Raw genomic sequence first — 26,104 nt, forward strand, 5'->3', positions numbered from 1 at the left:
GAGTGAGCTCTGTACACGGAGAGGCCCAAGGCCCACAAATAAGCTGAGGAATAATTTCCGGTAGTCTCCCTCCCCTCGTGAGTCTCGGTCCATCCCCGGTCTCCCTCCCCCCCATCAAGGGGGTGTTTTCCGCCTCGGTGGATGCCCTGAACCCCCAACAACAGTGCCTCATCTTCTCCATCCTCCCTTGCTCACCAGCTAGTCCGCACCCAGTCTCGCCACGCCCCGTGGGCGGTCGGAGTCGCGGCCCCGCCCCAGGCTCCGCCTCCTCAGGCAGCGGAAGCCCCGCCCCCGACGGTGCGGCGACCGGCGGCGGCCCGCGGCGGGGGCGACCGGGTGGGGAGGGGGACAGCGGGATGTGGGGTGGGGGCGGGACCTGGCCGGGCGCCGTGAAGGGAGGAGTCACGGCGGCGCCTCCGACTTTCGCTCCCGCGAGCCCTGCCTCCGAGGCAGAAGAGCCGGACGAGGAGCCGCCCGAAGCGCCCGAGTCGCCGCCGCTGCCGCAGCCGGGAGTCTGGAGCTGCCCAAAACCGTCGGGCACTGGGCTCGGCCGCCGCCGGCAGAACATGGCGCCCTGGACGCTGTGGCGCTGCTGCCAGCGAATCGTGGGCTGGGTGCCGGTGGTCTTCATCACCTTCGTGGCCGTCTGGTCCTACTACGCGTACGTGGTGGAGCTGTGCGTGTGTGAGTACCGGGCGTGGGCCGCGGCGCGGGCGGAAGGCAGGCCTCGGCGCGCCCCGCCGCCTGGAGCGGCCGCGGTCGGAGGGGCCGAGGCCGCGGCACCGGCTGCTTTGTCCGAGCCGCGGCGCGGCCTGCGGGCGGCCTCGGGGTTCCCGCCGCGCGGATTTGGGCCCAGCGAGACCCAGAGAGTTTCGTGGTTTCTGCGGTGACTGGGCAGCTCCTCATCCTTCGGTGAAGGAATGTTCAGAAAAGGGTTTTCTTCGAACAGGAGTAGCCGAGCTTTGTAGGAGCTTTTGGTGTATGTGTGTTAGGCCTTTTTTGCTTGCGTTCATTTTTTTAAAAAAACCAGACATCTGTTCCGTCTAGATTTTGTCCAAACAGCGCGAGAAGAAACGCCTGTTACCTGCGGAGTGGCTGTGGGGTGGGGGAAGGGAGGTGTGTCTTCTGGCGGCCTCCGGCTGGAGGCGGGGCAGCCTTGGAGGGCTGGTGGCGCCCGCTCATGATTGTTGGTGGTACTTATTTCAGAGTTCATTCATTTCAAATCTGAACCCAACATTCATACAGAATATTGTTCTAAGAAAGAAAGGGTGGAATGGTACAAAGCCTGATTATCTTTTTCTTGGCTGACTATTATGGAGGTTTATATTTCTTATACCTTCACATTTGGGGGTCTTGTTTTATTTTCGTGACTTCCAATTTACCTGATTAGTTTTCAGACCCGATTCTCACCTGATTCCCCGGAAAAAAGGAATGGAATTATAGTACTCTTCAAGAAGTTAACCTAGTTTGAATAGCTTGCCTTTAAGATTGAAGGAAATTAGTTGTCATTAATCAGAACATGGTTTGGGTGCGACTGTTGTGTTTGTGATATTGAGCAGTTAATTGCCCCAAGATTGCTTTGTCTTAATTGTTCACAGTCTTTGAGCATGTGGCTGTTTTACATTTATGCCTTCAGCGGTTGTTCTGTATACATCTGCTGCTTATGTCAATTTTTATGAAAACATAGGACCAAATGGTAAGCGGAGTTTGCAAAAGCAATCCCTTGGTATCCCAGAATGATCTAGTCTTAGTCCTCAGACTGAGTCCACAGTTATCTGAATGACCTCTATTAATATTCTTTGAAAAAAGATTCACATGAGCTAGATACTGTTAATAATTGTATGAATGAAAAGAAGCAGTACCATTCACTCCTGAAAGTAGCAGAATCAAGACTTTAGTTATGTCTCTGGGTTTATATAGCTCTCAAGCAAGTATTTGGTTAAAACCTGAGTTCTGTACATAGAAGAGAATGCTTTGGTTCAGAAAATTTAAGGGTAGGTTTATTAATTAAAATATCTACCCTTAAGAAAATTACTTTGCACCCATGGAATGTTTAATTTTTAGGAAAACTATCCTTTTAGGTAGGTCCAGAATAAATTAGTTGTGGAATACTTTTCCAAATAATATTAGAGTTAATCTTTTGCATGTGTAATTATTTAGTTTTATCCTTTTGGAAACCAAAATGTTTGCTAAAAATGACATTTGAGGCAATTACAATAGACTAGATTTAGATATTTCTTGAGGCTACTTGCAGAAAATGTTAGCGATTGTAGGATTCTTATCAACTGACCATGATACCTCCTTTGCCCTTATTTACTCTGAAGTGAATATTTAGTCCAAAAGTGGCATTTTTTAAAAAATGCGGTCATCAAGATATTATTCTGATTTAATTTCTGTCAGAATACTATCATTCCTACTCTGTTCTAATTCCTATAGTAGTTTTGAAGTAAAGCCTCTGAAGGAACAGTAAAAATGAGCATGTATGTTGAGATTGCACAGCTTAACCTATAGATGGTTTCTGTCAAGAAATATAAAAAGGTAAGATCAATGCTGTAAAAAGTCTTAAATTGTTCCTCATTTCTTCCATGCCTTCAAATAAAGAGAAATGAACATGAATTGAGAAGTTCTGTATGCTAGCGGGGACAGAGGGGACATTTCATTCACCCCCTCCTTTAATTCTCCCAGTATCCCTGAGCATAGGCATCTCTACAGGTGTAGGAAATGAGACTCTAAGTGAATAGATCCTTTGGTTAGGTCACACAATTTTTGATGACTATTAGAATGTGACCTACGTCTTCCCTTCTCTTCCTTGTAACATTTAGTGAGCTATGAAGATCAATGGAACTCTAATTGTTTGGTCAATAATGGGGTGGGGGGTTAAAGTAGTTGGCATTTTTGGAAATTACTTAGGCTTTAGGCCCATCCTGTAGAGATTATACCCTAGGATTTTATTAAGTTAAAACATTTTGCAACAACCATGGCCCAATGCTTGGCAGAATTTTAAAATATTCAATGGTGAAAGGTCTTACATAGAGGCTGTATTTACTTCTAAATTGTCTGATTTTAACTAGAGAGAATTTGGGAGGTCTGCAGTGTCACTGGACTATATAATGATTGATGGTAAAACTACATTTACTCATTAAAACTATTCCTTAAATTACTTATACATGTTTGTTTTCATAAGTACTAACTCTTCCACTGAAATATATAGATATTATATGTTATTTTATAGGGGAACTTTAAATTGTGGTAAGTATGAGTTTTGTTAAAGTACTGTTTTAATAATTTTTAGAGAATATTCTTAGCTTCTGGTATTCTTATCAAACTAGAAGGAGAGGAGGATCATAAGTATATCTTTACATGTATGTATTAATTCATTTAATCTTCATAATGATCCCCATAAGGTTAAGTAATTTGCCAGGGTTATGGAGCCAGTAAATAGTATAATCAGAATTGGAACTCAAGGGATTTGGCTCCAGAGTGCATGCTGTTAAAATTAACTACTGTACAATCTTCTTGGTTACCAAGATCTGGACACTTAGGGCAGATTTCAGTCCTATGTATGATATGTTTATATGAGGTAATTTTCTCCTAAAAGACAGCAGCAGCAAAAGATTCCTAAAATATCTCAGACAATGTAAATGCCTGGCCCACAGTAGACTCTAAGTCATTTGAACAAATTGTTATATGACCAAGAGGCCCTCATTCCATCCCAGCCTCTATAACTTATTAATTTTGTAATTATAAACACACATGTATACATACATAAAATCAGCCTCACTGGGAATCATATAAGGAAAAATTGAGTAAGAAGTGATACATCTAAGAAGTGATGGCCATTTCACAGGATTGTTAAGCAGAGAAGTAAAGATTAGGTCATTAGTAATATTGGTCCTTGATTTTAAATTAGACTGAAATTCCCCTTTGATTTCTCCCCAGGCTGATATTTAAAAGATACTAATTTAGTTATGGGTACATTGAACAACTTTTTCTCTTTGGTCAAGATAGTTATTTTTGAGGAAAGTGCTAATTCACGTTCCCAGGGTTTTATCAGAAAACCTTGTTCAGGTCATTTTGAGCTGTTAGCAGTAGACGTGTATGTCATCTTTCGCTTGTAGAAAATCTTAAAATTTAAAGAGATTTTAGAGGTCTAATTCAATCCCTTTAGTGTACTTCAGAGGAAACTATTGCTCAGAGGAGCGATGTGGTTTATCAAACGATATACCTTTTATCTTTTTTCAGATAGAAATATTTATTAATAATATGTAGACTCTAAACTCTCAGTCTTTATCTAATACATCCTTGTTTCTCCTTCATAACTTTCTCAAATTTAGAATGAGACAAGATAAATAACTTCAACACCATCATTGAGCACACGGATTTTGATCTCAAAAGAACCAGCTTTTTATTTCATTGATTTTTGCCCCCCTATTGTTTTTATCTTTTTAATTGGTTTCTTATCTGATCTTTATTTGCTTTCTTCTTTTACTTTGGGTTTCATATGCTCTTTTTAAGGTATCTTAATGTGGAAACTGAGGTCATTAATTTGAGCCCTTTCTTAGATATTTAGTCCTATAAACTTACCCCTAAATACTGTTTGAGTCGTATCTCATCAATTTTGATCTGTTGTGTTTTCATTTTTATTCAATTCAAATTATTTTCTAATTTCACTTTTTAAAATTTAGTTCTTTTTTCTCTTTTTTAAATTAAATTTTATTTTTTGTCTTTCTCTGCTAGTGGAGACGGACCCATTGTACTCTCTCTGGAATGTAAAAAATAAATAAATATATTTAATTTTTTATTGGGCAGGCAACAGAACCAGAATACATTCAGAGCGACTCCTTAATTTCACTTTTGATTTAACTTTTGACCCCAGTGGATATTTTAGAAATATGCTATTTAGTTTCCATTTATTTAGAAATTTTCCAGATGTATTTCTGTTGCTAATTTTAAATTTAATTTCATGTGGTCAGAGAACATATATTGTATGACTTAAATCCTTCAAAATGTATTCAGGCTTGTTTTATGGGCCAGAATGTGGTCTATTTTGGCAGTGTTCCATGTGTACTTGAGAAAAATGTATTCTGTATTCAGCAGTGAATTTTGCCGTTTATTGCTGAGTGGGGTATTCTTTTATTTTATAATGTTCCATAAATGTCAATTAAGGCAAGTTGGTAGTGTTGTTCAAGTCTTCTATATTCTTGCTTTTCTATTTGTTCTCTCAATTACTGAGAGGTATGACTATAATCGTAGATTTGTTGATTTCTCCTTGTAGTTCTATCAGTTTTTGTCTCAAATATTTTGTGTCTCTGTAATTAGGTGCATAAAATGTTTAGGATTAATATATCCTCTTGATGAATCAGTCCCTTTATCATTATGAAATGATTTTATTATCCTTGGTGGTTGTTTACTCTGAAATCTACTTTGGCAGATATTAACATGCTCACTGATCTATCATTTGATCATGGCATGGTATATCTTTCTTTGTCTTTTTACCTGTTGACATCTTTATATTAGGTCATTAAATATGAAATGTCCGATTTTGAATCAAAAGTGTAGTTTATTGTATCTTAAACAAGAGGCAGTACAATTAATCTAAGTATGTTCCTAAACTATCGACACAGTTTTGCCATCTTAATGGTAGCTTGTTTATACCAGCAGCAAAGAAGCCTGGAGAGTGAGTGGCGATGAAATCACAAAGGCATTTTCCACAGCTTATTGAGAATTGAATATTTTTCCTTGCAAGAAGTGGTCCAAAGCCTGGAAGAAATGGTAGTCAGTTGGTGCATCTGGTGAATATGGTGGATAACAGAGAGTTTCCAAGGCCAGCTTCTGTGGTTTGAGTAGTGTTGTTTGTGCAACATGTGGTCAAGTGTTGTCTTGCAAGAGGATTGGCCTGTCTCTATCGACCAGTCTCGGCTCCTTAATTACAGACATCTTCATCGTTCATCCAACTGGTTGCAATAGACATCCACTGTAATCCATTGACCAGGTTTCATGAAGCTGTAGTGGATAATACCAGTGCTGGAACACCAAACAGACACCATTAGCTTTTTGTGATGAATATTCGGTTTTTGGTTTTTTGGTTTTTTGTTTTTTGAGACAGAGTTTCACTCCATTGCTCTGAGTAGAGTGCCATGGCATCAGCCTAGCTCATAGCAACCTCAAACTCCTGGGCTCAAGCAATCATTCTGCCTCAGCCTCCCGAGTAGCTGAGACTACAGCCATGCACCACCATACCCAGCTAATTTTTTCTATATATATTTTTAGTTGTCCAGATAATTTCTTTCTATTTTTAGTAGAGATGGGGTCTCGCTCTTGCTCAGGCTGGTCTTGAACTCCTGACGTCAAGCTATCCTCCCGCCTCCGCCTCCCAGAGTGCTAGGATTACAGGTGTGAATATTCGATTTTGACCTGTGTTTTAGCACTTCCTCTTTATCCAACCGTTGTGCCAAATGCTTGCAATTGTCAAAAAGAATTCGTTTTTCATCACACGTAACAATATGGTGTAGAAATGGTTTGCCTTTATGTCGTGACAGCAACGAAAGGCAAGCCTCAAGATAATTTCTCTTCTGATGCTCATTTAATTCATGCAGAACATATCTATCCAGCTTCTTTACCTTGCCAATTTGTTTCCAGTGGTCCAATATTGTTGGAATAGTAACGTCAAACCTTGCTGCTAATTCACACATAGATTGAGATGGATTTGCTTCCACTACAGCTTTCAGCTCATCATTATAAACCTTGGTCTGAGGTCGCCCGCATGGCTCATTTTCAAGATTAAAATTACCAGAATGGAACTTCTCAACCATCGACATACTGTGTGTTCATTAGCCACATCCTTCCCAAATCTTTATTGATACTTGGAGTTGTGCTGCATTGGTTCCATGATGGAACTCATATTCAAAAATAACACAAATTTTTGACTTATCCATGGTTTCACAAAAATTGCTCTAAAGAAAAATTTGAAAGATAATCACAAGCCAGAACATGCGTTTGAAAGACAGGATATGCAATAAAACAAGAAGTGTCAAGGTGAAATGTCAGCGATATCAACTGTCAAACTCAGTACTTAAGGAAATCAGACATTTCTTATTTAATAACCTAATATGTAAAGTGTGTTTCTTGTAAGCAGATGTATTTGGGTCTTGCTTTTTTAAAAAAAAAATTCAATCTGAAAATCTCTGCCTTTTAATTGGGATGTTTTGAACATTTACCTTTAATGTGATTATTGATATGGTTAGTTTTTTTGTGTTTTTTTTTTTTTTTTTGAAATGGAGTCTTGCTCTGTCACCTGGCTAGGGTGCTGTGGCATCAGCCTAGCTCACTGCAACCTCAAACTCCTGGTCTCAAGCAATTCTCCTGCCTCAGCCTCCTGAGTAGCTGGGATTACAGGCGTGCAACACCACACCCAGCTAATTTTCCTATTTTTAGTAGAGACGGGGTCTAGCTCTTGCTCAGGCTGGTCTTGAACTCCTGACCTCAAGCAATCCTCCCGCCTCAGCCTCCCAGAGCTTGAGCTCAGGAGTTCGAGACTAGTCTGAGCAAGAGTGAGACCCTGTCTTTACCAAAAAGACAAGGAAAAAAAACCCAGGGTGGTGTTGGGCCTATAGTCCCAGCTACCCAGGAGGCTGAGGCAGAAGGATCGTTTGAGCCCAGGAGTTGGAGATTACAGTGAGCTACACTGATGCCATTGCACTCTGCCCAGGGCAGCAGAGTGAGACTGTCTCAACAAAAACAAACAAGGCGACTGAAAGCTGTAGTGCTCTGCAGACCTCTTAATTGTAATTCTATAGTTGCCTTGGCCTTCTCTTTTTTCCCCTTTTTTTAAAGAAAAAGTTTTTTTCTCATGACTACAAGTGAGTTAATCTGTCTTGGTATTATTTTCTGTTGTTACCAAATAGCAAACTGGTCTGAGAGAGTTCTATGAATATGTATCAAAAAACCCCCTAAACCTGAATCAACAAAAGCATCTTTTATATTTTCTTCCATATAAACTTAATCTTCTTTGGGACTTCATTGCTATCTTGCAGAAAATGCTGATCTATACAATTGTAGGAAATAATAAATAGTTTGTTGTGAATCAACAAAAGCATCTTTTATATTTTCTTCCATATAAACTTAATCTTCTTTGGGACTTCGTTGCTATCTTGCAGAAAATGCTGATCCATACAATTGTAGGAAATAATAAATAGTTTGTTGTTTAAAGTCAGTAAGTTGTGGTGTGCTTTGTTGCCACATTATCACGTGTCATTGTAGTGGCCTTATAACTTGTCTCCTCCTCCACTCCACCCCACCTTTACCCCATCTGTTCTCCAAGAAGTACCAGAATGATCCCGTTCAAATCATCACGAGATCTTGTCACTGTTTTCAAAACTCTAGCTGGCTTCCTGTTTTTTGTTCAGCAGGATATCCAAGTCTTGCCATGGCTTTTAAGGCACTATGTGCTCTTCCCTTTATCACTTTTCTGACATAATTTCCTTTCCACTCTTCTTCTTTTTATATCTATCTTAAGGAAATCTAGTCTGTGTAGAAAGAGGTGTGAGACAGTGTGTTGTCTAAGAGAGGGAGCTTACCACATCATCATCATGTGGGATTTTAAGATTAATACCTGACGCTGTTTCTGTAAGCACGTAAGCCACACAGTTAGGCATTGCTGATAAATACAGCACTATTCTTGAGCAGATGGGCACCTACACTTAAATAACTGAAATGATAGATCAAACATAAAGGTGACTGTAGTTTTATGGAGAATAGATTTCTTTAAATAGAGATCCATAGGTCTTGGAAATAAAGATTTTTTAAAAAATCTGTTCTAAAGACTTTTTACTTTTTTGTTCTTTCCAATGCTTCATTGTACTAACTAATGTGACCTTTGAACCACCTATTGGAATCAGAGGAAGAGTTAATTTTTATTAACATACTACATGCGAACACAAAGACACATAAAGAACATTGGAAACTAAGAAGGGGGGTGAGGGATCAAAACTTACTTGTTGGGTACAATAAACACTGTCCAGGTGACAGGCAAACTGTGAAAGCCCTGACTTCAGCATTGTACCATGTATCCATGTAACAGAAACATTTGTACCCCCTTAATATTTTGAAATAAAAATTATAAATATAAATAAAAAACTTTTAAATACAGTATATTAATTGAACCCCATATAAAAAAGCAAACACAAGCTTATTAAATGTGAAGTCTTCAGGGAAACTTTTTAAACTGATTGCATGGAAAGTTTATCACCAATCTCTGAAGGAAATAATACCAAATACACCAAAATATTAATAGGGTATATCACTGGGTATGAGATATACTGATTTTTTCTTCATGCAATAATGTCTTAATAAGGAGACTTTCATACTTTCCCCTTACAGTATATTCTTCCCCCAACCCCCAGACAGTTAATGAATCTGTTAAAACCCAAGTCGCGATTATTACTCCTTGGCTCAGAACCCTCCAGTGGCTTTCCACTTTGTTCATAATGAAATCCAAAGTTGTTTGTATAACTTATAAGGCCCTACATGCTCCAGCCTGTCACTGCTCCTGACCTCAACTTCTCAACTCTTCCTTTGCTAGTTCTGCTTCAGCCAGCAGGCCACCTTGCTTTTCATGTATGGGGCCAGGGATGGTGTTCTCCACCCCCCTTTACTTCCTGTTCTTTCTGCCTGGAGTGCTTTCCTCCCAAATTTCCACATGGCTAGCTCTCCCACTTTGTCTAGATTGCTGTTCAAATAGTCACCTATCAGAGAGGCATTCCTCACTACCCTCTATAAAACAAGTACTTCCTCTTTCATTATCTCTTTGCTTTACTTTTTTTTCCCCCCACAGCAGTTATTACCACATGACATATAGTCATTTGTGTCTCTCCCCAGTAGTATGTTCATGACTGTATTTCCAGAACCTAAAACAGTCTGGCATAATATGTTCTCAATAGGTATTTGTTGAACAAGTGAATTGATTATATAGCTGCCTGTTCCCATGCTAGTAGAAGAGAAAAAATTGGGATGTTTTCACATAGTAGATAACTCATAATTAATTTCAAATGCAGATACTCTCAGGGCCTTAAAAACATCTGCATGTTAATTTAGTCGTTTAAAAAACATTGGATGCTTATGGTGTTTCAGGTACTGTATGCAACATGGGGACTACAAAGGTATATAAATGCCCATAGTCACATGCATTTGGGCTTCATATAGTACTCTCCATCTGTAATATTCATAGTGCTCATTTGCGTATCACAAGTTTTAAGCACCCCTGTTTTAACTAAATATGTCACTTTGTTTAGCTAGGTATTTTTGTGAAATTTTTTTGCCATGGAATCCTGTTTTCATGAAACATCTCTTTAAATCCTTTTTGAGTGAGATAATCGTTGACCTTTGGGAACAAAGCTCCAGTAGTGGTATTGGGGTGTGGGTGGAGAGAGGTCAGACTGAAGGGACTGTAACCCTGGTGAAAGCAGTGGTGACTAATAGATAAAAGGGATGATAGCTTTCTACTTGCCTTTTGTTCCTCATGCGGAAAGAACTCAACTACCAGCAACAAATAAGTAGGTAAAGTCACTTCATCTTCCCTTGCTAAACAGTTACTGCCTTTCTTTTTTTCTTTTTTTTTTTTCCTTCCCATTAAACACCAATCTCTTTACTTCTGAACCTGCTTAGGTAGGACCCAAGAGATTCTGGCAGGAAGTATTACTGGAAATCTCACAATTGCCTCTGTTGCTTTCAGATAGCTCCTTCATTAGGCAGGTGAGGAAACCGTCTTGAATTCAGGAGGAAATGTTAATTATAATAGCTGTAATTTAGTGTATGCCTGCTATGTGTGTATCTTATAGTATAAGGCACTTCACTTTTATTATGTCTTTTTAATTCTAACTTTATTAGAGGAAGATTATTAGCATTATTTTATGGATAAAAAAGAAGACTCAGAGGTTAAAGATCTCTTTCAGGGTCATACAATTAGTACATAGAGCCAAAATTAAAATCCACATCTATGTAACTCTACAAGTTTCTCTTTTTCCACTATACATTTTGTCTATTAAAATATTTAATAATTTATGAGCTCTATTTGAAGGCCTTTTGTCATAATTGTTTTAACTATAACTAGTCAAGTCTTGTGTTTGGAGCAATGTGATGCAAATAAGACAAAACCCCTCTATTATTTTTATATAGGTGAAATTTGGAATATTAGTACCTATCAAGGGTAATTTGAAGGAAAAAGATCATCAAAAGGTAGGGATAGATACACCTACAAGCTTTCTTATAGAGAGGGCTGATTTACTGGCTGTTTCTATTTACAGCTATTTCAGATCTACCTTTATTTTTTGAGTCGTGGACCAATAAAAATAATTTAATTGAGGAGAACATAAATTTGTTAATTTTCTTATATAATAATGGCATCTTTTTTAAAACCACCCTTCATTTTTTTTTTTTTTTTTTGAGACAGAGTCTCACTCTGTTGCCCAGGCTAGAGTGAGTGCCGTGGCGTCAGCCTCGCTCACAGCAACCTCAAACTCCTGGGCTCAAGCAATCCTCCTGCCTCAGCCTCCTGAGTAGCTGGGACTACAGGTATGCGCCACCATGCCCGGCTAATTTTGTTTTCTATATATTTTTATTTGTCCAATTAATTTCTTTCTATTTTTTAGTAGAGATGGGGTCTCACTCTTGCTCAGGCTGGTCTCGAACTCCTGAGCTCAAGCAATCCTCCTGCCTCGCCCTCCCAGAGTGCTAGAATTAGAGGCGTGAGCCACTGCGCCCGGCCCAAAACCACCTTTCATTATCACTCATTTTATAAAAGAATATCCTAATATAAGAGACGTAATCTCAATGACAACTTTAATGCTTTTAAATTTAATTAGTATAGTTTATGAAAAATTCTCTACCTTTTTTTTACTTATGTGTTTCTTGTTTTAGTGTGGCCTGGTTCATACATGTGGATTTGGGAATCACTTGCTTTGCATACCAACTGATCTCTCCAACATGTTTCTCCCTGGATCTGCATAATCCACAAATAACCCTCCTTGACTTCCAAGCACTCTGTTTAAAGGCAAAAGCCTTAGCCTAAACCTCTAGGGGCTTAGGTATTCCTGGTTATAACAATAAAATTTTAGAACACAGATTAACCAAAAGATAATGTTATCTATAGCTATATGTGGAAGCCTTAGAAAAATGAGAGTTGGCAGATAATATTTTAAATTCATCTGAGCAGTATTGATAGAGCCCAGGAAATGGTAATAATTACCTGTAATATTTATTCAGTTAATGCATTTATTATACACCAAGTAATTTATTAAGTGATCTGTGTTATTTTAATCTTCATAGTAATGGAGGTGCATATTTTCCCCCAATTTATAACTTGAGAAATTGAGTTCGTTCTTCAATTCAGACCTTTTCACACGTTCTTCTAAAAACCATACAGATTAAAAAGCACCAATAAAATCAACTATAGCCTAGGCCTATAGCATAACTAGAACATAGAGAATTTTTAAAACCTCAATTTATATGTGAGTGGAGAGGTAGACATCAGAGAATAGCCACGTGAGCTCTAGTAACTACGTCAGAACTCAGAGGAAGGGGCTGTGTGGAATAGAACAGAATACATCAGGGTCTCTGCTCATCCTCAGAAGACGAGAACCCCATCCTGAGTTGGAAACACTGAAAACAGATTTGAAATCTGGTGGATCAGAGCATGGCAACTGAGAAGTCAAAAGAAAAGGGACTTGGAAAGTGTTAATGACTAAAGATGGCAGCCTTGAGAAAGAACCTCTTTAGGGGAGAAGGCAGCACTTTGGAAGCTGAAAGTGTCCCATGAAGGCTTACTAGTAAAGAGAAAGAAGAAAATATATAGACATATGGATTATTGGAACAGAATAGAATGTCCAGAAATAGACAGTAATTATAGAAATATAGAATATAATAAAGATAGCACCTTAAATCACAGAGGAGAAGATGGGACAATTGGATACATATTTGGTAAGAGATAAAATCAGATCCATATCTCACACTATTTATAAACTACAAATAGGTAAAATCTTTCTTTTTTCTTATATTTTTAACTTTTTATTTTAAAATAATTTCATACTTGTGAAAAAAATAGAATTGTCATATAACCTTCACCCACACTTCCCAAATGTTATTATTTGCCATATGTGCTTTTCATTCATTCTCTCTGAAATGTTTGAGAGTAAGTTATAGATGATATAAATAATATAAATTACCTGTTTTATTTCCTAAGAACAAGAACATTCTCTCATATAACCAAAGTACAGTTATACTGTTCTTTAATCTGTAGGCCTATTCAAACTTCAGTTGTTCCTGCAATTCCTTGTTCTGTTCTACAGTCCAGTCTAGGATCACACACTGCAATTGTCGTGTCATTTTAGTGCCCTTTAATCTGGAAGAGTTCCTCAGTCTTACTTTGTGTTTTTCATGACCATGACTAAGAGTACAGGTTTATTTTATAAAATGTCCCTCAATTTTGGTTTATCTAATATGATTGAGTTCAGAGTATGTAGGCATACTTCAGAGAAATTGTGGGTTTGGTTCTAGACCACCGTAATAAAGCAAATATCCAAATAAAGTGAGTCACACAAGTTTTTTTGTTTGCCTATGCATATAAAAGTTATGTTCACACTATACTATAGTCTGTACTATAGCAGATGCTATAGTACAATAGTAATGCTATTGCTAGGTGTGCAATAGCATTATGTCTAAAAAAGAAATGTACATACCTAAATTTTAAAAAACTTTATTGCTAAAAAAATATTAACTATCATCTGAGCCTTTAGCAAGTTATAATCTTTTTGCTGGTGGAGGGTCTTGCCTCAGTGTTAAGGGCTGCTCACTGATCAGGGTGGTGGTTGCTGAAGGTTGGAGTGGCTGTGACAGTTTCTTAAGATAACAAGTTGGCCACATTTATTGACTCTTCGTTTCACTAAAGATTTCTCCGTAGCATGTGATTCTGTTTGATAGCATTCTTTTCACTGTAGCACTTCTTTCAAAATTGGAGGCAATCCTCTCAACCCGTGGTGGTGCTTTATGAACTAAGTTTATGTAATATTAATATTCTAAATCCTTTGTTGTCATTTCAACAATGTTCATAACATCTTCACCAGCAGTAGATCTCCATCTCAAGAAACCACTTTCTTTGCTCATTCATAAGAAGCAACTCCTTATCTGTTCAGTTTTATAACATTGCAGCAATTCAATTCCATCTTCAGGCTCCACTTCTAATTCCAATTCTCTTGCCATTTCCACCACATCTGTAGTTACTTCCTCCATGGAATGAAGTCTTAAACCCCTCAAAGTCATCCACGACGGTTGGAATCAACTTCTTCTAAATTCCTGTTAATGTTGATATTTTGACCTCCTTTCATAAAACATGAATGTCCTTAATGGCATCTAGAAGGGTGAGTCCTTTCCAGAGGTTTTCAGTTTATCCACATCCAGAATGGATGTTGTGTTAGCAGGCATAAAATAAACATTCATCTCCTTGTACATTTTCATCAGAGCTCTTGGGTGATTAAGTGCATTGTCTATGAGCAGTAATATTTTGAAAGGAATCTTATTTTCTGAGCAATAGGTTTCAACAGTGAGCTTAAAATATTCAGTAAACCATGCTATCAATAGATGAGCTGTCATACAGGCTTTGTTATTCCATTTATAGAGCATAGGCAGAGTAGATTTAGCATAAGTCTTAAGGGTCCTAGAATTTTTGGAATAGTAATTGAGCATTGGCTTCAACTGAAAATCACCAGCTGTATTAGCCCGTAACAAAAGAGTCAACCTGTCCTTTGAAGCTTTGAAGCCAGGCATTGACTTCTCTTGAGCTGTGAAAGTCCTAGATGGCATCTTCTAACATAGAAGGCTGTTTTGTCTACATTGAAAGTCTGTTGGTTAGTGTAGACACCTTCATCAATTATCTTAGCTAGATCTTCTGGATAACTTGCTATAGCTATAGCTACTACATCAGTACTTATTGCCTTACCTTACATTTTATATGTTATGGAGATTGCTTCTTTCTTTAAACTTCATGAACTAACCTCTGCTATCTTCAAGCTTTTCTTCTGCATCTTCCTCACCTCTCTCAGCCTTCATAGAATTGAAGAGAGTTAGGGCCTTGCACTGGATCAGGCTTTGACCTAAGGGAAAGTTGTGGCTGGTTTGGTCGTCCATCCAGATCATTCAGACCTTCTCCATATCAGCAGTAAGGCTCTTTGGCTTTCTTATCATTCATGTATTCACTGGATTAGCACTTTTAACTTCCTTCAAGAACTTTTCCTTTGCATTTATAAATTGACTGTTTGGCACAGGAGGCCTAGCTTTTGGCCTTTCTTGGCTTTTGACATGTCTTCCTCACTGCTTAATCATTTCTAGCTTTTTATTTAATGTGACAGACATGGAACTCTTCCTTTCACTTGAACACTAAGAGGCTATTGTAGGATTATTAGTTGTCCTAATTTCCATATTGTTGTGTCTCGGGAACCAGAGAGGTCCAAGGAGAGGGAGAGAGACTGGGAAACGGCTGGTCAGGAGCAGTCAGAACACACATAACATTTATTGATTAAGTTTAACATCTCATATGGACGTGGTTTGTAATGCCCAAAAACAATAGTAATATCAAAGATCATTGATCACAGATCACCGTAACAGGCATACATTAATGGAAAAATTTGAAACATTGTGAGAATTACCAAATTGTGACACAGAGACACTAAGTGAGCACATGCTGTCGGAAAACTACTCATGGTAGACTTGCTGCATGCAGGGTTGCCACAGACCTTCACATTGTAAAAAACACAGTATCTTCAAAGCACAATAAAGTGCAATAAAACGAGGTATGCCTGTACACTTTCAGCAAGAATATTGCAGAACTGATGCTGTGTCATTGATTGTACCATTTGGGGGACTTAACTTCGATCAGCACTTAAGGTGATATTTGCCACGTTACTCCATTCTGTAAAGGTACACTTTTTCTTTTTCTTTTTCTTTTTTTTTTTTTTTTTGAGACAGCGTCTCACTCTGTTGCCCAGGCTAGAGTGCCGTGGCGTCAGCCTCGCTCACAGCAACCTCCAACTCCTGGGCTCAAGCGATCCTCCTGCCTCAGCCTCCCGAGTAGCTGGGACTACAGGCATGTGCCACCATGCCCGGCTAATTTTTTCTGTATATATTTTTAGTTGTTCATATAATTTCTTTCTATTTTTAGTAGAGACGGGGTCTCGCTCTTGCTCAGGCTGGTCTTGAACTCCTGAGCTCAAACGATCCACCCGCCTCGGCCTCCCAGAGTGCTAGGATTACAGGCGTGAGCCACCGCGCCCGGCCTAAAGGTACACTTTTTCTTTGGAATTAGCGTTCTAGTAGCCCACCACACCCACAGATTCCTCTTTGAGGAAGGACTTATTGCTCAACTGTGGCTAGTGTGGTCAGAAGACAGCTTCCATCTGCCAGCATGACTTTTAGCATGACTCACCTCACCCAAGGTCATACACTTCCTGATGCAGCTTGTGTGCAGTGCTTGAGTGAGATGGGGCAGGACTACTCACTTCACAGCTCTCTGCCAGTGGCAGAGGTTAGGCCTATATTGCAGTTAGATTTCTCCCTAGGTCCAATTATGCTTCCGCCCCCTTCCTTTCACAGGTGTTGATCCCTAGTAAATACATTGTACCACAAACTCTGTCTCAGCATCTGATTCCAGAGAACCCAACCTGGAGAAGCACTATGAAACTCTGTAAATACTCTGTTCTTTATTATTTTCACTTACTCTTTTTAGCATGTATTTGAGATTCTTACTTGAAACAGTTATTATACTAGTTGCCAAGTAGTGATTTTCCAATTCCATCATTTCTTCTACATTTATTAGTTAAAATTCTGTATGGAAGACCTTATTGTCCTCCTAGTATTTATTGATTCATTCATTTATATCAGCATATACTCATGAATTCTATTTTATGAGGTATAATCTAACATTTATTTTGTTGCTCAAGTTGTCCTAGATTTGGCCAATAGCCCCGTCAACCTAGTTTCTATGTCCTTTGATGTGTCCCCATCATTTTTTTTTTTTTTTTTTTTTTTTTGAGACAGAGTCTCACTCTGTTGCCCAGGCTAGAGTGAGTGCCGTGGCGTCAGCCTAGCTCACAGCAACCTCAAACTCCTGAGCTCAAGCGATCCTCCTGTCTCAGCCTCCTGAGTAGCTGGGACTACAGGCATGCACCACCATGCCCGGCTAATTTTTTCTATATATATTTTTAGCTGTCCATATAATCTCTTTCTATTTTTAGTAGAGATGGGGTCTCGCTTTTGCTCAGGCTGGTCTCGAACTCCTGAGGTCAAACAATCCGCCCACCTCGGCCTCCCAGAGTGCTAGGATTACAGGCGCGAGCCACCACGCCCGGCCCCCATCATTTTTTAGTACTTTCTTCCTTTCTGGCACCACAACATATTTCAGTCTCATCTGATACACTCATTTCCTCCCCTGAAATTGACCATTTCAGAATGGGCCAAATACAAATATAAAAGAGGAAAATATTCAAGTACTAGAAGAAAATATGGTTAGATGATCTTATAATGAGGGAGTGAGAAAACCCTCTAAAGATAGCTCAGAATTGCCAAGCTCTATAGAAAAAAGTAGATAAATAACATAAACAGATAGTTCACAGAAAAAAAAGTGAAAATGGCCCATAAACATAAGAAAAGATACTTATACACTCACTTAGAAGATAAACACAAGGTAAAATTACCCTGCATTACCAAAAGGTTGAAAACTTTATTGAGGAGACTGCAGAGAAACAGGCAGTCTCATGCATTGCTGGTGGGAGTATAAAATGGTACAGCCTCTATAACAGAGATTTTGGGAAAAGCTAAGAACATGGCAGACAGATTTACTTTTGGTCCAGTAATTCTACTCTTAGGAATCTGTACTGAAGATAAACTTCCATGAATAAACACATGCACAAGGTTATTTATTGCCACATGGTGATAGCAAAAGATTGGAAACAACCCAGATGTCCATCAATAGAAACCTGATTGTATAACTGGAACACCCACACAATGGAATATTGTGTAGTGCTTTAAAAAAAAAAAAAAAAAGATTGTCTTTATGTACTAAATGGGTAGTGATTTCTAGAACCACCCCAAATGACTGCGTAAAAACAGCAACTAGAATAGTATCGATAGCAAAGTCAGTTTGCTGGAGAATGACATTGTGCTTCAGACAACCAGATTGACTAAGAGATACAACTTAAAACTCCAATATAAATGTTAAATATTTATTTTCTTGTAGACCCAAGACTAAATAAAGGTTTTAAGGACAAGATAATACATTTGTAATGAATCTATGCTTTAAAAGTGTAGATACAGCACAATTATTAGAGAATGGAGAAAGAATATATGAAAAAAATTATTTAAACTTTTAAGTAATTATATTACTGGGTATTACTAGTCTCATTAGCTTGAGATTGTTGGGTGAGCAATATGGGATATTCTAATTCTTAATCCCTTGTGTCCTTGAGAACCAGGATTCTCAGTGGAAAAAGGGAAGTAGAAATGTAAAATACATGATGTTAAGAAAAACCCTGTAGACTTTAATTTGAATTGTAAATATCAATATAAACTCATCAGGTATTTCATCTTTGTTTTTTTAAAGTAACTATGCATTTACATACAGCCATGCACATACACATAGATAGAAACAGAGGGAAAAAACTCTGTTGATTACCATAATCATTTATATAGAAAATCACAAAGAATCCTTGAAAAAGCTACTAGACCTAAAAAGTGAATTTAGCAGAGTCACAGTATACAAGGTCAAATAAACAAAACCAAATGCTATTTCTAAATAATAGCAAGGAGCAATTAAAATTGAAATTCAAACAAATCCTGTTTAGCGTCAAAAACATGAAATATGTTAGGGATAAATCTAACAAAATATGTACAAGTTTCTGTGTACTGATGAGATAAAATCTAAAATAGATATACCATGCTCATAGAATGTAGGACAATATTATAAAGCTATTGGTTCTCCCCAAATTGATCTGTACAGTCAACACAATACCAATCAAAATCCTGGCAGTTTTTTTTTTTTTTTTTAAAGAAATCAGTAAGATAAGTTTGAAATTTATAAGAGCTAAGTGTGGTAGTGCATACATCTAGTCCCAGCTACTCAGGAGACTGAAATGGGAGGGTCATTTGAGCCCAGGAATTCAAGACCAGCCTGAGAAACATAGTGAGACCCCATCTCTTAAAAAGAAAAGGTGAGAAAGTAAATAAAATGTATGTGGAAATGCAAACCTAAAATAGCCAAAACACTTTTGAAAAAAAATAAGTTGGAGGACTGACACCATCCAATTGCAAGATTTACTAAAAGCTACATAAAATCAAGACAGTGTAGTAACTCAATAAAAATAGACATAGATCAATGGGACAGAATAAAGAGTTTGGAAATAAACTCTTATACATATAGTCCATTGATTCCCATCAAAAGTTCCAAAGTAATTCAAGGAAGACAGAATAGTTATTTCAGCTAATGGTATAAGAACTATTGGCCATCCATATATAAAAAAAATTAACTTCCATCTTTACCACACACCATATATGAAAAATCAACTTTTCAAATGGATTACAGACCTAAACGTAAAACTTCTAAAGGGAAACATATGAGAAAATCTTTGTGATTTTAGGTTGGCAAAGATTTCCCAAATAGGATGTAAAGCATGAATCATAAATTAAAAAACTGATAAATTAGACTTCATCAAAATTAGAATTTTCTGCTCTTCAAAAGGCATTGTTAAGAGATAAGGTATGGGATAGGAGGAAGTATTTGGGCAAACATCTCTTTAGAAGACTTATATCCAGAACATATAAAGAGCTCGTAACTCTAAGGTAAACAATACAATTAAAAAGGGACCAAAAATTTTAACATACAACTTCACAAAGAAGAGGTAGTGATTATTAATAAGCACATGAAAAGATGCTTAACATCATTAGTCATCAGGAAAACACGAAAGTACAATGAAGATACCACTACTCATTTTTTAGAATAGCTAAAATTCTAAGAACTGGGTGAGGATGTAGAGCAGCTGTAACTCTGATACATTATAAGTGCAAATGCAAAACAATACAGCCACTTTTGAAAACAGTTTGGTCGTCCCTGATAAGGTTAAATATACAGTTAGTGTTAGATCTAGCAATCCTATTCTTAGATATTTACCCACGTAATGAAAAATACATCTCCACCCACAGGCTTGTTGAATACGTGAGTATTCATAATAGACAAAAAAGTAAAAGCAACTCAAATGTCTATGAACTGATGAATGAATAAACAAGTTGTGATACCGACAGACAATAGAATGCTATTCAGCAGTAAAAGGACAAGCTAGGACTTCAATTCTGGGACAAGATGGAGTAGATACTCTTCTTCCTATTCTTGCTAAGTACAACTGAGCACCCTAGATAATTTGCATAAAACAAACATAAGAAGACTCTGAAAGGTGGAGAGAAGAAGCCAGCTTAGCTAGGGACCTTGAGACCTGAGAATTAACATGGCAGTGAGTTCCCTCAATTTTTTTTTTTTTTTTTTTGGCCTCATATGTCCCAGACATATTCTAGAGGTGCTAGAGAAGCTGGCAACCTGGAAACACCAGTGGGCACAGACTAAAAAAGCCTCACAAAAAGGCTATTTTCGTTAGTCAAACCAGGAAAGGGGCAACCTAGCAAGACAAGAAAGCCTTTAGACAGTAGCTGCCCTACCCCAGCCAAAGACCATGGGCAAACTGCACCCGATCCCTACTCTCACCATCAAAGACTTCCCGCTTTGACCAGCTATAACAAGACATCCCTTCTGTGTCTCCTCCCCCACTTTCCTCCTGGGATAGCATCAGAAGAGGTGAAAGCCTAGTCCAAAGCCTAGACTTTGATTCCCACTGAGTATGAATGATGTATTCCTCCTCATTCCCCACCCCAACAGTAAGAAATTCTCTCTCCCCATAGTGTCAGTGGAGGTCATGTGGAGAGAACTAAGGAGGCATCCCTGTGTCCCAAGTGGGATATGGCAGCAAAAGCCTAGTGGGGAGCCTGGGATTGTACTCCTTCCTGATAGCAACAAGGTAGTGCTCCCTCATCTCTCACTGTTGTGGTGTCAGGGAAAGCCTGCTAAAACAAATTTAAATAAGATCTGCAGTCCCAACATAATACTAAAATGTCCAAGATGCAGTTGAAAATCACCCTTCATACAAAGAACCAGGAAAACTTCAATTTAAATGAAAAAAGACAATAGATGCCAAAACCAAAGTGACATAGACGTTGAAATTATATGACAAAGATTTTAAAGCAACTGTTTCAATTCACAATGGAAACATGACAAATAGAATTCTCAACAAAGAAATTAGTAAAGAACCAAATGGAAATTTTAAAACTGAAAAATACAATAGCCAAAATAAAAAAGTCTACTCAACAGTGGAATAGAGAGGCAGAGAAAAGGATCAATGACCTTGAAGATAGAACAATAAAAATTACCCAATCTGAACAACAGAGAGAAAATAGACTGAAAATAAATAAATAAATATGAACAGATCGATCATCAGGGATTTGTAGAACCATTTGAAAAAGTTCTAACATTTGTGCCATCAGAGTCCCAGAAGGAGAGAAGAAAGAGGAGGTGGTTGAAAAGTATTGAAGAAATGATAGCTTAAAATTTCCCAACTTGGCAAAAAACATACTCAAGAAGCTGAGCAAACTCTGAGCAGGAAAACTCCAAAGAAATCCATTCTAAGACACTTAATAACCAAACTTCTGAAAACTGAAGACAAGATCTTGAAAATAGTAAGAGAGGACACCTTACATATTAGGGAAAAACAGTTAGAATAACAGATTTTTCCTCAAAAATCATGAGATTCAGAAGGAAGTAGCACATTTTTCAACTGATGGACAAAAAGAACTGTCAACCCAGAATCCTGCACGCAACAAATAGCGGCCCCTTCAAGGTCAAAAGCTGACAGTTCTAGCTTCAGACAGCACATCCTCACACTACAAGTATCCAAAGCAAAAAACAGAATAAATGAAATAATAGGGCTTCTTTCTCACTTGTTAAGAAGGGCAAAAGAATTTTTTCCCAGTAACAACACAAGATGTACCCATTTGCAAGAACTGGATTCCATGGCCATAGTAGGTACAAGTATACTGGTGTTCAATGCTGTTTCTTGACTCTTAACCACAGTGCTTTGAAATCCAATATTTATCATATACTGAATTCCTATATGAATTTGGGGGCTTTCAGTGCTTTTCCATTAATCTGTTGTTCATGAGCCAGTACAACTATTTTAATAATTGGGGTTTAAAAATAATATTCTTTAGTATTTGGTATGACTAGTCCTACTTCATTATTTTCCTCTTTCAAAATTTTCCTACTTCTTCATGGAAGTTTATTTTTTGCAAATGAATTTTATTTTATTTTATTTTGTTGAGACAGAGTCTCACTGCCACCTGGGCTAGAATGCAGTGGCCTCTTCCTAGCTCACTGCAACCTCAAACTCCAGGGTTCAAGTGATCCTCCTTCCTCAGCCTTGCAAGTAGGTGGGACTACAGGCCACCACACCCAGCTAATTTTTCTGTTTTTTTGTGGAGACTGTTTTTCCTCTCGCTTAGACTGGTCTTGAACTCCTGGCCTCAAGCAGTCCTCTCGCTTCAGCCTCCCAAAGTGCTAGGATTACACGCGTGAGCCACTCACTATGCCCAGCCATATTTTTTGTAGATGAATTTTAGAATCTGTCTAGTTTAAAAAAAGTATTTTTATTGGAATCACACTAAATTTATAGTTTAACTTAGGGAGAATTAACATTTGAATGATGACCCATCATAAGCTTTTCCATTTGTCCAAATTTTATTATGTGTCCTTCTAAAGCATTAAATTGATCTTGCTCATTTTTTACATTTTTTCCTAGGAATTTTATTGTTAGATGACCTTATATATAAAAATTTTCACTGGTTATAACTTCTACATAATGAAAGCTACTGATTCTTGTAAATCAGTTTTGTACGCTATCACCTCTTGTTTATAATGGTTTTTCAGTTCATCTTCTTTGACTATGAAGTAACATAGATATATAATCTACAAATAGTGATACATTTGGCTTCTTTTTATTTTAATTTTATTTATTTATTTATTTATTTTGCAGACAGAGTCTTGCTCTGTCGCCCCAGCTAGAATGCCATCATCATAACTCACTGCAACCTCAAACTCCTGGGCTCAAGTGATCTTCCTGCCTTGGCCTCCCAGAGTGCTAGAATCATAGGTGTGAGCCACCGTGCCTGGCCTCCGTTTTAATTTTTATACTAATATATTTCTGTTTTATAATTGTGTAGCTAATATAGGACTTCCCAATCATTTTCACATCATGGCACACATAGCAAATTATAATCTTTTTAGTGTACACTAAGGTAAATGGGAAATACTGTGTGAGGCCAAAGGTGATCACCACAGGCCCTACCTGACAAATAGAAGTTGAGAAAAAGCCCTGTGCCTCTCCAAAATAGTGTTCCAAACAAAAAAGTATTCATCAACTTCTTGTTTGTCTTGTTCCTAACTTTAGTGGGAATTTCTAGAGTGTTATCTCATTAAATTACGCTGGTTTGGTGATTGAGGTTAATATATTTTAGTTTATTAAGGAATTTTCCATGTATTCCTATTTTATCAAGAGATCTTCATCAAAAGTGGATATTGAATCAATAAACATTTCTTAAGCATTGCCACTGTATTCCAGGCTTTGGGACTAAAACAATAAATAAGATGAGAGACACTATAGGAAACAATACAAGTCTGAAAAGACTTTAGTTCAAATCCCGTCTGTGCCACATATACTAGCTCTGTGATCTTAGGAAAGTCATTTAATTATTTTGAGCCTTAGTTTACTTATCTGTAAAATGGAACTAATGATAACTTTCAGAGTTGTTGTTATAAGACATGATTTCACACTTCAAGGTGCGTGTAGTCCACTAGGGTAAGAGACATGTCAACAAGTAATTGCAAAAAATATGAGATGGTGGGGTACAGTTGGAAGATGAGCAGTGGTGATATAAAGGAATGAGCTGCTCAGCCTAAAAAGAGATTCAGGAAGGCCTTACAAAGGAGGTAGTAGTATTCAAACTGGGCCTTGAAGGATGAGCACGTGTGAAACTGCTTGATTGATTCAGGAAATTGCAATTTGTTCAGTATAATGAGACCAGTGCTATGGGCAAATGACAGAAGAGACTGGAGAGGCAGAGAGATTGTAGATTACAGATGACCTGTAGTGTTTGCTACCCTGAAGATTTTGGACTTTTTTTAATTATTTTTTTTATTTTTTATTTTTAGAGACAGTCTTGCTATGTCACCCAGGCTGGAGTGCAGTGGTGCTATCATAGCTCACTGCAACCTTGAACTCCTGGACTCAAGTGATCCTCCACCTCAGCCTCCCAAGTAGCTAGTACTACAGACTTGCCACCACACCTGGCTAATTTTTAAAATTTTTGTAGAGACAGGGTCTCACTATGTTGCCTAGGCTGGTCTTGAACTCCTGGCCTCAAGTGATCCTTCTATCTTGGCCTCCCAAAGTTCTGGGATTACAAGCATAAGTCACTGTGGGCCGTGGACTTTATTCTAAAAGTAATTCAGAGGTGTTGAAGAGTATTCATCAGATTTGCTGGTGGTGAGGGTGTGTTAAACTGATAAATGGGAAGATGCTTTAAGCTTTCACGTTTGAGGAAAGCAATGGAGGGATTGAAGAAGAGGTGACAGATTTGAAAGAGACTTAGGTAGTAGAGTCAATAGAACCTAGAGGCATTGAGCTTTCCAGAAAGAAGGAGTAAATAGCAATTCCCAGGGTTTCAGGCTTGAGAGACTGATGTAATTGTTGGCTCTATGGCTCTATTCATCAGGATAGTAATACAACATTGAAGAAAATGTAAGAGAGGTAGACACGGAATTAACTTTTCTGTGCTTCATCTTAATTTCTTGAATATTTGAGTGTTCAGAGAAAAAGCACTCTAAAAATTAGAAAGATAAGTTGCTCTACTTTTTTCTATGTAAAAATAAATTTGCCTTAAGTACAGCTTACACAAGGAGGTTGGTAAGATACATCACAGACTAATAAATAAGTTATGGTGCCATAGAAAACAGTTAGATTCATTCTACATATATCATTAAAGAACGAGCTTAAGGAAATGTCACAACTATAACCATGTTGATACACTTAAAATTAACAGAGATCTGAAAAAATTTACTGCAATTGTAGTGTCAATGATAAAGAATTTGAATTTTAACATTTAAATGCTTTGGGGGGGGTTGAGTGTAATTCTGACTTTGTATTAGTGTTTACATTTTATAAGCAAATTTTATTTTTATGAAAATGATATTAAGATGAATATTAAACCTAAAATTAAACTTGTATACAAAATGTTTAAAGTATATTTATTCACTATTTTTTCTTCTATTTTAGTTACTATTTCTGGAAATGAAGAAAACGGTAAGGCACTTTTAGTCTCAATTTAAGTAAAATGCTTATGGTATCTTAATTGCAACCCATATACTTTTTATTTAGTGATGAATACACGTGTTTTTGTTTTTCAGAAAGAAAACCCATATCTTTAACATTTGTGTAATTAAAAGGAGATCAACTATTGGGCTTATTCCCAGACATTCTGTATATTCTCATTTTGTGTTATTTATATAAATTGAAGTAGCCATTATTTTATAAGACACCTAGTACCCAAACTGCTTAGTGTATATTTATATAAATATTTTTGTTTTGTATGTTCTTCAGAATCATTATGTTTTAAATATCAGTCCTAGCTAGGTTGAGGAGGGGATTCTGCTTTCTTGATGTCTAAATTTTGTTTCTCTTGTTTAAGCATTTGTTAAAATAGCACTTTACTATGCATAGATATTTAATAAAATAACCAGACTATAAATTTGTAAATTGTATTACTAGCTTAAGGGAATTAAAGTTTTTATAACAACTAGTCAGGGATAATACCTAGAGGAAAAAATCATTTTTCAAAATTTCACTAAGATAAAGGAAAATTTTAGAAGTCTGTTCAGATGAAATTTCAAAAATAAAATTTGATTTAACATACAAAG

At 37.5% G+C, this 26,104-nt stretch overlaps 1 protein-coding gene across 1 annotated transcript in view; it reads left to right on the plus strand.

Moving 5' to 3' along the window:
• Positions 1-378: 378 nt before the first annotated feature.
• ZDHHC20 (zinc finger DHHC-type palmitoyltransferase 20) overlaps positions 379-26,104 on the plus strand; it is a 65,025-nt gene continuing 39,299 nt past the window's right edge. Inside the window, exons 1-2 of the mRNA XM_069467441.1 lie at positions 379-684; positions 25,464-25,490. Of these exons, the coding sequence (XP_069323542.1) occupies positions 567-684; positions 25,464-25,490 (145 nt within the window). The 5' untranslated portion in view covers positions 379-566. The remainder of the gene's footprint in view (positions 685-25,463; positions 25,491-26,104) is intronic.

This window comes from Eulemur rufifrons, chromosome 4, assembly GCF_041146395.1.
Source record: "Eulemur rufifrons isolate Redbay chromosome 4, OSU_ERuf_1, whole genome shotgun sequence".
Lineage (NCBI taxonomy): Eukaryota > Metazoa > Chordata > Mammalia > Primates > Lemuridae > Eulemur > Eulemur rufifrons.